The sequence below is a fragment of the Sinocyclocheilus grahami genome, unplaced genomic scaffold, assembly GCF_001515645.1.
Source record: "Sinocyclocheilus grahami isolate Dianchi unplaced genomic scaffold, SAMN03320097.WGS_v1.1 scaffold23.1, whole genome shotgun sequence".
NCBI classification, from domain to species: Eukaryota; Metazoa; Chordata; class Actinopteri; order Cypriniformes; family Cyprinidae; genus Sinocyclocheilus; species Sinocyclocheilus grahami.
The window spans coordinates 1,906,527-1,917,441 of NW_015505202.1; the positions used below are offsets into that span (position 1 = coordinate 1,906,527).

General features: G+C 37.4%; 2 protein-coding genes across 3 annotated transcripts in view; both read left to right on the forward strand.

The window, feature by feature from the left end:
• The window catches only part of LOC107560888 (cytokine receptor common subunit gamma-like), an 8,483-nt gene extending 6,475 nt beyond the window's left edge, over positions 1–2,008 (forward strand). Inside the window, exons 7-9 of one of the 2 annotated variants that reach the window (XM_016245170.1) lie at positions 575–659; positions 763–1,225; positions 1,561–2,008. In XM_016245170.1, coding sequence (XP_016100656.1) covers positions 575–659; positions 763–1,225; positions 1,561–1,811 — 799 coding nt within the window. In that variant the 3' untranslated portion in view covers positions 1,812–2,008. The remainder of the gene's footprint in view (positions 1–574; positions 660–762; positions 1,226–1,560) is intronic. The other variant, XM_016245180.1, reaches the window with a different exon arrangement.
• Positions 2,009–2,487: 479 nt separating this feature from the next.
• cunhxorf65 (chromosome unknown CXorf65 homolog) lies at positions 2,488–6,792 on the forward strand. The gene is made up of 6 exons (XM_016245731.1): positions 2,488–3,087; positions 3,287–3,431; positions 5,449–5,570; positions 5,707–5,772; positions 6,090–6,208; positions 6,426–6,792. The coding sequence occupies exons 1-6, from the start codon at positions 3,063–3,065 to the stop codon at positions 6,510–6,512; spliced, it is 564 nt and encodes a 187-aa protein (XP_016101217.1). The 5' UTR covers positions 2,488–3,062; the 3' UTR covers positions 6,513–6,792.
• Positions 6,793–10,915: the final 4,123 nt, after the last annotated feature.

Sequence of the window (10,915 nt, forward strand, 5' to 3'; positions counted from 1 at the left end):
TTCGACAAAGGAGGCTTGTGGCAACCACATGTGACGACCCCGGGCTGGACTCCGCTTTGTCCACGGTGAAAGCCAATCTGGTGATCCACAGCGCAAAGTTGTTGCATTTCCTCAGCAACCAGCACGGATCAGCTCTAGGCATGATGAAGCAGATATCGTCCTCTTTTGGAAGACCAAACAAAGTAGTTTCGCTTTCACAACGAAACACACAGGCGCCTTCACGACATGGCAGCGGCGGCAACAACAATACTACAGCGAGAATAAAAGTTAGGCCTTCTTTCTTTGCGTGAACATTTGGGCGGCGTTATGCAAATCTTCCCAGATAATGACGTAGGTATGTGGGGGCGTGTTAGAACGAGCCATTTTAGGTAGGTGTGGCTGACTCTTTTTTACTTTTTTAAGTTAAAGCATATTGATGAGATACATAGAGAACATATTGATGTATCGTGTTCCCTCTAGTTTATGCCTTACATTTGTACTTTACTTGGTCTTAAAATTATCTTTAAAACGTCATATATTTACCTCCAGAAGTCCTGTGTAATAATAATTAAATTATTTATATATTTACATACAGGAAAAGGATCATCTTTCTTCCGGTCGTGCCTGACCCTAGCAAAAACCTACAAGATTTGTTTCATAAACATGATGGAAATGTTGAGGTATCTGCTCTTTTAACACTCCTACTGTATTCCTACGAGGTCATTATGAGTAAATGTGCTCTTCAGATTTGGATACGCTATAACCCTCTCGTTTTATTCTCAGAGCTGGGTTCACATCTCCAGAGAACTGAAGGAAGCTTTTCAGCATGACTACACAGAGCCATCCTGTGACGTGTGTGAGCTTACACCCTCTTGTGACGCCGGTCCTGCTTCTCAAACTGACAACTGTGATGAACCAAGCACTGAAAAAGAGCATGCAGATGAACCAAGCACTGAAAAAGAGCATGCAGATGAACCAAGCACTGAAGGAGAGCGTGCAGATGAGCCAAGCACTGAAAAAGAGCATGCAGATGAGCCAAGCACTGAAGGAGAGCGTGCAGATGAACCAAGCACTGAAGGAGAGCGTGCAGATGAGCCAAGCACTGAAGGAGGGCGTGCAGATGAACCAAGCACTGAAGGAGAGCGTGCAGATGAACCAAGCACTGAAGGAGAGCGTGCAGATGAACCAAGCACTGAAGGAGAGCGTGCAGATAAACCAAGCACTGGAGGAGAGCGTGCAGATGAACCAAGCACTGTACAGGAAAAGGATCATCTTTCTTCCGGTCGTGCCTGACCCTAGCAAAAACCTACAAGATTTGTTTCATAAACATGATGGAAATGTTGAGGTATCTGCTCTTTTAACACTCCTACTGTATTCCTACGAGGTCATTATGAGTAAATGTGCTCTTCAGATTTGGATCCGCTATAACCCTCTCGTTTTATTCTCAGAGCTGGGTTCACATCTCCAGAGAACTGAAGGAAGCTTTTCAGCATGACTACACAGAGCCATCCTGTGACGTGTGTGAGCTTACACCCTCTTGTGACGCCGGTCCTGCTTCTCAAACTGACAACTGTGATGAACCAAGCACTGAAAAAGAGCATGCAGATGAACCAAGCACTGAAAAAGAGCATGCAGATGAACCAAGCACTGAAGGAGAGCGTGCAGATAAACCAAGCACTGGAGGAGAGCGTGCAGATGAACCAAGCACTGGAGAAGAGCGTGCAGATAAACCAAGCACTGGAGAAGAGCCTGCAGATAAACCAAGCACTGGAGAAGAGTGTGCAGATGAACCAAGCACTGGAGAAGAGCCTGCAGGACAGCAGAGCTCATAAGCCAAAGTTGCACTAACCATTCACCTGCACTGTCAGCTCATTCTTACTGAACATTTTGATGTTTCCTTTTGCACATTTATTTTACCTCATTCATTTCTTATTGTAAGCAGAGTTTATGTATTTGTAGTAAATGTAATTGTTGACATTTCTCAACCAATATTACAGTGTACCCAAAAGTTTAGGGTTGTTATGTTGACCAAGACTGCTTTTATTTGATCAAAATACAGTAGAAAATGGTAATATTGTAAAATATAATTAAAATTTTTAAAAAAGTATTTTTTTTATCTGAATAAATTATAACATGTAATTTATTCCTGTGATGCCAAAGCTGAATTTTCATTACTCCAGTCTTTAGTATCACATGAAATCATTCTAATATGCTAATTTGCTTCTCCAGAAAATTTCTTATTATTATTAATCTCAAAAACAAAAACGTAATATTTTTGTGGAAACCATGATACATTTTTTTCAGGATCCTTTGATAAATAGAAAGTTCATTTATTGGAACAACATTTATAGGAAATAGAAATCTTCGGCCATTATAAATGTCTTTACTGTAAGTTTTGATCAACTGAATGTGTCCTTGCTGAATAAACATATTAAAAATATATATCTTACTGACCCCAAACATTTGAACAGTAGTGTAAGCCAACCTTAAAAATACATTAATGTCTTATTAAAAAAATTCTAACCAATGGCATTTATTTAAAAGACAGCACTGAAAACACAAGTTTCACTTTTTCCAGTTTTGTTAGGTTTTTAATTATAAAACAATATATTTATTGGTTCAAATTAATACTACAAGTATTTGTTCAATTTATGACTTTGTGAACTTGAAGCAAACTAACTTTGTAAATCCATTAAGAATCGCCTTGTGACCAGGTGCTTGAAAATAATGACACTGAGTTACAAATTACAAAAAGTTACAAATACACTTCAAAATACTTGGCAGCTTTCATTTGTAGGGTGTGCACATAATGATTAATAAAACTGCTATTTCATTTTGGTAACATGTTGAATGAATATGTAATAAAACTTTTGATTGTGCATATTATGCTATTGTTGTATTTTCTTGCCCTAGTTTAAATGTGTTTTTCCTCATCTTACTCCGATTCCCTGTCATTGTGACATCACAGTCTTGATGATTATGTTTCTCTTTGTCTTTGTCACTAATTTCTTACCCGGCTACAGCAGGCAGCATCTTAAAAACTGAACAGCAGTCAGTGAGGTGTCAAGTTCTCTTCTGCCGCAATGTTTATTTACATTAAACATGGAGGTAAGGATCTCAATAATGTCAATGATGAGAAAATTAATTCAATTGCTTAAAAATCACTGCAATATGTGCATCCTATGTTTAGATCTATATATGGCTTGGTAACTGACAAAATATGCTTTGAGTGTACTTAAATTTCTCTATTTGATCTGTTTATGTAAATGACAAAAAGCTGATATTAATGTGATGTTTGTGTATTTAGATAATAACCAGTTCCTGGTTAACACCAACTGTCCAATTGTTGTCCTCATGAAGTACATGAAAACCAGGTTGGGACTTGCTGAGTCAGGTATGTACAGCTCTCTCGAGGGTATTCTTCATGCATCAGGATATGTGGATAATCAGAAGTACATAATCAGTCAAACTATATTTATAGTTATTTTACAGTTCAAGACTTTCATTCAACAGAAACTTAAATATGACATGATTGTCAGCAGAAAAACTTTTAAGGATACTTGCAGTCATTCCAGAGTTGTTTATGTGCTTCTGTCATTCAAATTCTGAGTGGATATTCAACATCAAAGAAATGGTCTGGTTCACACAGAACGTGTTTTTCAGTTCCACTGTGTGCTACTTTTACACTATTTTTCTGTGTAAACACTCGCTAGACGGATGTATTTGACCTTTTTGCAGCGTCTCGCGCATGACAGCGCGGCGCTCAAGTTAAAATAAGTTTAACTTATTTCGAGACTTTTGAGTTTTTTTTTTACCACAATTCCAAGCAAAAACGTGTTCTATGTGAATGGCCACTAAGGATATCTTAAAAGTAGCTCAAGCGGGTTGTACTTGACTTGTCTAGAGATCTCGGGTCAGAAGAGGTTAGTTGAGCCCAAGGTGCCCCTCAAAGCGTGACCTCGGTGCAGGAGGTCACGGATCTCAGGCGTTAAAGGGGTCATATGATGCGATTCCAATTTTTCCTTTCTCTTTGGAGTGTTACAAGCTCTTGGTGCATAAAGAAGATCTGTAAAGTTGCAAAGACTAAAGTCTCAAATCCAAAGAGATATTCTTTATAAAAGTTAAGAGTCAACCACGCCTACCTAAAACGGCTCGTTCTAACACGCCCCCACATATCTACCTCACTATGTGGGAAGATTTGCATAACGCCGCCCAAATGTTCACGCAAAGAAAAACGGCATAACTTTTATTCTCGCTGTAGTATTGTTGCCGCTGCCGCCATGTCGTGAAGACGCTGTGTGCTTCGTTGTGAAAGCGAAACTACTTTGTTTGGCCTTCCAAAAGAGGATGATATCCGAAGCCGGATTGGCTTTCACGTGGATGAAGCGGAGTTCAGCCCGGGGTGTGGTTGCATGTGGTTGCTGCTCCTTCGAATCCGCCGGGTGCGCTGTTCTCGACCCCGCCGCCTCTGCTCACTCTAGCCCGGCCTCAGCTCACGCTAAGCCACGGCTTCCGCTCACGCTAGGCCACCATGTTTTCCGTTGTGAAAGCAAAACTACTTTGTTTGGTCTTCCAAAAGAGGACACGACTACAAATCAGTGGTTCAGTTGTATTTACAACACCGTTCCGGATATTAACCCAAATATCCAGATGTGTGCAGCACATTTTATGGAGGACTGTTTACTGATCCTAGGGAGAGTAAAGTTAGACTACAGTGCCGGCAGTTCTGACTCACGTAAGTACGTTTTCATTTAAAGGATTTGCCACTGATGATTCAAACGTGAGTTTTGGGCAGTGTGGAGTAGCGTTTGTTTGTTGTTTGTCATTTCTCCGATCACAAATGCAGACAGGGTTTTATGTTTACGTGGCGCGATGCAACGCGTAAAAAAACAGTATCAGTCATTATAATCAGTAATTATGTCCCCACTGGATGCAACAAATGCCTCGTTTGTAATGGGTTTTAATGTTTATGTCTCGTCGCTCTGGCTGGACACGGCATCACAGTATGGTAAGGGGCGTAACATTTCCATCACATGCTTGAGGAATTCTGCCAATCACAACGCACTGGATAGCTGGCCAATCAGAGCACACCTCACTTTTCAGACCGATGAGCTTTGTAAAAATCGACGCGTTTCAGAAAGGCCGGGCATAGAGGAGAAACAATAATGTACAGTATGTGGAAAATAATGTGTTTTTTGAACTTTACTCTCTCTTAGCACATACTCCTAAAACGGTGTCTGATTACATCTGTGGCACGTAGTAAGGAACGTTACATGGGATCAGCCCATCACTAATGGAGAACTCATTACCACTTGTCATTAACACTGTCCTCATCATAATGCGTCTGCTCTTCAGTGCGTGCAAAAATATTGCAAAGAGACAGTAAACACATATTATATGACAGTTTTAACACGTGTTTGAAACAACATCCCTTGAGGTTACTCATCCAGATCTGTGTGTGTGTTTCAGAGCTTATAGACCAGGAGATGAACCAGGAGTGATGAAATTCCTCTTTCTGCTTCAGAATTCTCAGGAATCTGCTCGTGGACTGCTAAAGGCTAAAGAGTCATTCATTGTTTGCATTATTAGACGTAAGTTTGAGTTTATCCCTTGATATTTATTGACAAGCTGAAGCTAACTGTTTCTATATAGTTTGACACAGTAAAAAGTAAATGCAAGGAAACTGTCAAGGGTTTTTCATGTGTGTGTGTGGGTTTTCATGTACAGGTACATCTGATTGGGCTTATACCTCTGTCACATCTCTGCTATGCAGTGTTGACTCTGCTTTAATAGGTGCCATTGCACATACACTGCAAAAAAATAATAGTTTTCTTAATCAGTTTTATATGTAAACATAATTTACTTTTTAAAAGAATTAATACAATTTTAATACAACATTGTTTTCAGAGAATATATGTAAAAATACATTTAATTTATTAGATTAAATAATGATTTTAAATCATCTAAATTGTTTAATTATATATATAATATTATAATTTAATGATAGCAACTTTGTACATATAATTATTATTAGTATTGTGTTTGTATTATGTGTTGCTTTTACACTACTGCTTGTTAATATGTGTGTGTGTAATGTTTATGTCTTCCAGAGTCCCTGCAGACTCAGATTGATAATCTTGAGAAAACTCGTCTGAAGCAGCTTCATATTGTGGAGGCTCGTATGGCTACATCAGAGGAAATCAATGCTCAAGCTTTGCCTACTAAATCTGTGAGTGTCCTAGAGCCACATCTGAACCTCACAGTTCTCTCTTATTTGTTCACCTGCTCTCATCTTTTGTATTATTCAGCCTAAAATCCAGCTACACTGCACAACATACGAGTGACACCGTTTCATTCATTATGGGGGACTCTTTGGTGCTTGTGATATAGTAATATAATTTTATGTGAACAATAACCTTGTGTATTGTTTTCATGTGGCTCTGCAGACTAAAAAGCGCAAGAAAGTTACACATGCCAATGCCCCTGATGAAGAAGTCCAGCGCCACATGGGGGACAGGAAGAGCAGGAACTGAATAACCACCCTCACATCTGAGCATTCAGCATTCATGCTCATTCTTAATGCTGAGTCCCAGTTTAATTCATTCAAATTACAGACATGTTCATCAAAAATGCTGTATTATATATTTTTTTATTATTTATCTTTTTACTTGGTGATTCAGGAAAGTTACAGCTTTGATTTTATAACATTACATAAAACTCAGGGACTATATCTTCTAGAAGAAAGATACAGAGTAATTTTCTTAAAACAATGTTTCAATGAAAATGTATGTCCTTCTATCTATCTGTCTGTCTGTCTGTGTCTCTGTCTGTCTGTCTCTCTCTCTCTCTCTCTCTCTCTGTCTGTGTGTGTGTGTGTGTGTGTGTGTGTGTGTGTGTGTGTGTGTGTGTGTGTGTGTGTGTGTGTGTGTGTGTGTGTGTGTGTGTGTGTGTGTGTGTCTGTGTGTCTCTGTCTGTCTCTGTCTGTCTGTCCTTATTTTTGTTTTTATAAAAATGTGGGAATTTTCCACTGGTCCCTTGAAATTAAGCAACAGATGAGGTCATTGTCTTGCCTGTGATTGGTTAGTATGAATACCTGTTTGTTACCAAGCTTTTCCCAGCTGGGTGCAAATTGAGAGAGAATCTAAGGAATATTTATAGCTTGGTGTGTGTGTAGTTACTGAACACATGTTTATGTTTGGATCTATATTTGGTAAGCAATAAACCTTTCTGAATGCTGACGGAGTGGGTGTAAACTGTATTTTTGCAATAAGTTTTATGCCAGAGGCACGATGATATCTTGATATATAATTCAAGATCAATATCTTGTTAGTCTCTCTCATCCATGCAGCTGCAGACTTTCAGCAAAACATACGTAGGCCTTGCAGGAGCAGGAACTTTATGATGTGTTACTCAGCTCATACATTTTTCCTTTTCAGCATTTCAGCAGAGCACAATGTGGGCGGAAAGCAGCCATTAGACAGGAACAAGTGGGTGAAATGCCAGTTAACCGTTTTACCATCTATGGCCAATATAATCTTTCGTGACATCCTATGTTGTACAGCAACACGCATATGTCCTTTTGTTTTTCCTTTTAAAACCTTGGTTGTGAAATTTGGAAATGTCAATTGTTAGTTATTCTGGAAGTTATAGTCATACTGTGTGATGAGATTGAATGTGATTGACAACTCTGAACTGAAACTGTCTTACTGGCCTATATTACGAAACCGAAGTTTGCAGCTGTCAGCTTGCCTGTGGTCAATGTAATGCCTCACTTTCTCCTTTTTGAACCATATCGATATTTTTATTGGCTTCTTTTGTATATTTAATTTCTCATTCTCATAATTAGAGATCAGTCAACATTCTTAGATGTTATTGTGTGTATTCCAAGTTGTATCCACATTCTTATTGTATTTTAGATAAGCTCTATTGAATATCATCAAAGTTAAATATACTGTAATGTCAGAAAATAAACTATTATACTTTTATGAATGTTAAAAAGAGCTATAATGTATAAGTGCAACTATTCAAAATAAAGTTTTATAAATCGCCCCCTTGTGGCTGTACTTTAAAGAAACTGCAGTAGAAGTGAAAATAAAAGCATATACTAATTTATTAAACCATAGAGTTTTAGACTTGCATATGTTGATGATATTGGTCAGTTTTTTATACATTATTAGTATTACTACTACTACTACTATTATTAGTTCTTTTTTTTATTTGTTTATTGGTTGTATAGTTTTAACATATTCTTTATCTTCATTGTTTCATATTTTTAGTTTCAAAATCTTCTTCATGGATCATATTTCAACCCAAAATAAAAACTTAAACTTTGCATAAGGAAAATTAAGCCTATTTTTAGGATTTCTTGCATTTGATTTTTATGATAATTAACCACATTCACCCCCCCCCCCCAACACACTGTCCCCAATTCTCAGTAATCTGCTGCAATGCATTATATAAATCTTACTCCTCACTGTAATCATTAAAAAGCGATATATTTAATAATATGCACAAATGTACTTTAATTCATTGTAATGTACATTTATAAAATAATCCTGTTTTATACATTGCTGCTTTATGCATCAGTTTGTGCCATTGTGAGTTTCTGTAGGCTATGTCTTTATCTTATCTGTCTTTTTAGTCTGTTATTCACTGTTAACACAGGAACACAAGTCCCTTCTCCTTGTGGGACAGAGGGTCTTGTTTTTTAAGCGTTCACTGCACTCTGGGTCACCCTCAGTACTTATGATGCAGTAACTGGCACTTTGGAGGGTTTCAGAAGAGTGAGGCAGCTGAATCGACTGCTTGTTCTGCCTCAGATAGAGTAAAAGACACTTGTATTTGTTTACAGTGCACCCTCCATTAGGAAAATATACTTTGATTTACAAAATAAAGTGTCATCTGTGCCATGTGCTTTAACACACACAGAGCAAAGAAGTAAATCATTTGATATTACACAAATGTTTTTAATGCTCTTCACAACTCTTCAGATGTGGCCCTACATTTTTTAAAGAAATTTCATAAATTATGTTTTAGCTTTAAAAAGACATTATTGTATTGATATTTGTACTTGATTGTATATTGTATCAGATATGCATCCAGTTTGTTTTCAAAATGCTATCATTTTTACAGAACATTTTCTTTACTGCATCACTGCTTTCCTGCAGAGTTACAGTAGATGTTTTGATGTTGGTGGATATAATATGATGAATATGATCATTCTAATCAGAGTGTCTTTGTCCTTGAAACTGGAGGAACAATTGGCCCTTAATTACCATATAGACACAATCCTGAGCAGAAACCTTATATCACATTCTGTCATGTTTGTTAGATTTTGCTCAGATAATCAAACAGTGTTGAAAATCAAATAAAATATTTGTTGTTGTTTCAACCTTCCACCCTCCTAAAATATTATATTGCAAGATGTTCTGATGCTCATTTCACAAACATTTATTTAAAAAAAGAATGAGATGACATTTTCAGTGTCTGGGGTCAGATCTGATGCACTTTCACTGTAGGTTCTGCAGGTAGCCTATCACATGCATCTACATCCAAAGCAAGTCCACTCAGTTTAACAGCACAGAATTGACTGTATTCCAAATACTAAGATCTTTTAGTATTTGGAATACAAGAGCCCCATTCATTTGTAGTTTGAGAGATGACTGGATGAGTCCAGAAAATGAAGGCTTGAAGGCTTTTGTTAAGATCATTCTGACTTGAGGGGAACAGAACTGGAAGACATCACATGTTGAATGAGCACTTTTGTCATGCTTGGTAAGGAGATGCTCTGTAAAAAAAATCACCTTCTTTTAAACAGCCTCCATTAGTATGTTATATGTTTGCTGTAAATAATCTCTCAATTAAATTTGAAAATAATAAAAGGTCACATCGCCCTCTTTATCCTATTTATTACTGATACTCACAATTCATAATATGCTTCAGAACTCGTTACCTATTTTTCATGTTAATTTTTACAGTGGAAATACCATTGTTTTTTTCTGTAAGGCTAGAGGCATACATGAGTATATGATCCCTGACCGACCATCCTTTCAGAGCACCTTGTGAACTTTTAGAACAGTTCTAGTGCATAGATGACATAAAGGCTGATAGATGATAGCCTATGAAAGTCCAAATCTGGTTTTATTCAAAATTTCACATATTCAGTATTATAGTGAATAAAATTGCTCATGCTGTAAAATTAATAGTCTGAGGAAGAATATAAAATATGTTGTTAATGTTTGAAAGATGTGGAGATTTATACTCACTGAATGACAAAATCGGAGTTAAAAGCAGTGTTTTTTAAGTCCCAGTATATTAATGGAGGGTACAACCAGGGAACAGGGAACAACCAGGAACATTGTCCTGGATTCTGTGACAAGGAGCCCACTAAGGTCCTGTAAGATATAGCCTACTCAGTTTGCACAGGGGACAGGGTTACACCCATTAAATGTTTGTGCAAAGCCTCATTTTTTAAGCAATGGGCCTAGCTCCCAGAATTGTCTCTTTGCGCATTATTGTGCAATTTTCCAAATGCATGATTACTCAAGCATATTTTACTTAAGGTAAAAAATAGAAGGCCTTTATAGCTGTGAGAGTCTCAACTGGAGGAAAATGAATGGAGGGGATCAAGAATGATTTCTATTATAAAAAAAACTATTATACCCTACATCTCAATTTGCATAATATCAACCCTAAATAGTAGCCTACTCAAGATTACTCATCTCGAATACTAGTATGCATACACAGGGATAGTGGATTATTTTTCTCCCAATCAGATAAAAATGTAAGGTTCTTCTAAATAGTGCTTAGATTACCACAGTGCAGGATATAGAGCTTCAAATGAGTTCATTTAAACACTTTCTCTTGAGCAGTCAGATGTTGGTGTTTGTTGTTCATTTGAATGTCTATGACATTTTTAGACATATTTGGTCGAGTG

Excerpts from the sequence above, each read along its gene's own strand:
- cunhxorf65 (XM_016245731.1), top strand. The coding sequence starts at position 3,063 with ATGTTTATTTACATTAAACATGGAG. Across the intron at positions 3,088-3,286 it reads TATTTACATTAAACATGGAG|ATAATAACCAGTTCCTGGTT; the intron begins GTAAGGATCTCA and ends TTGTGTATTTAG. Across the intron at positions 3,432-5,448 it reads GGATATGTGGATAATCAGAA|AGCTTATAGACCAGGAGATG; the intron begins GTACATAATCAG and ends TGTGTGTTTCAG.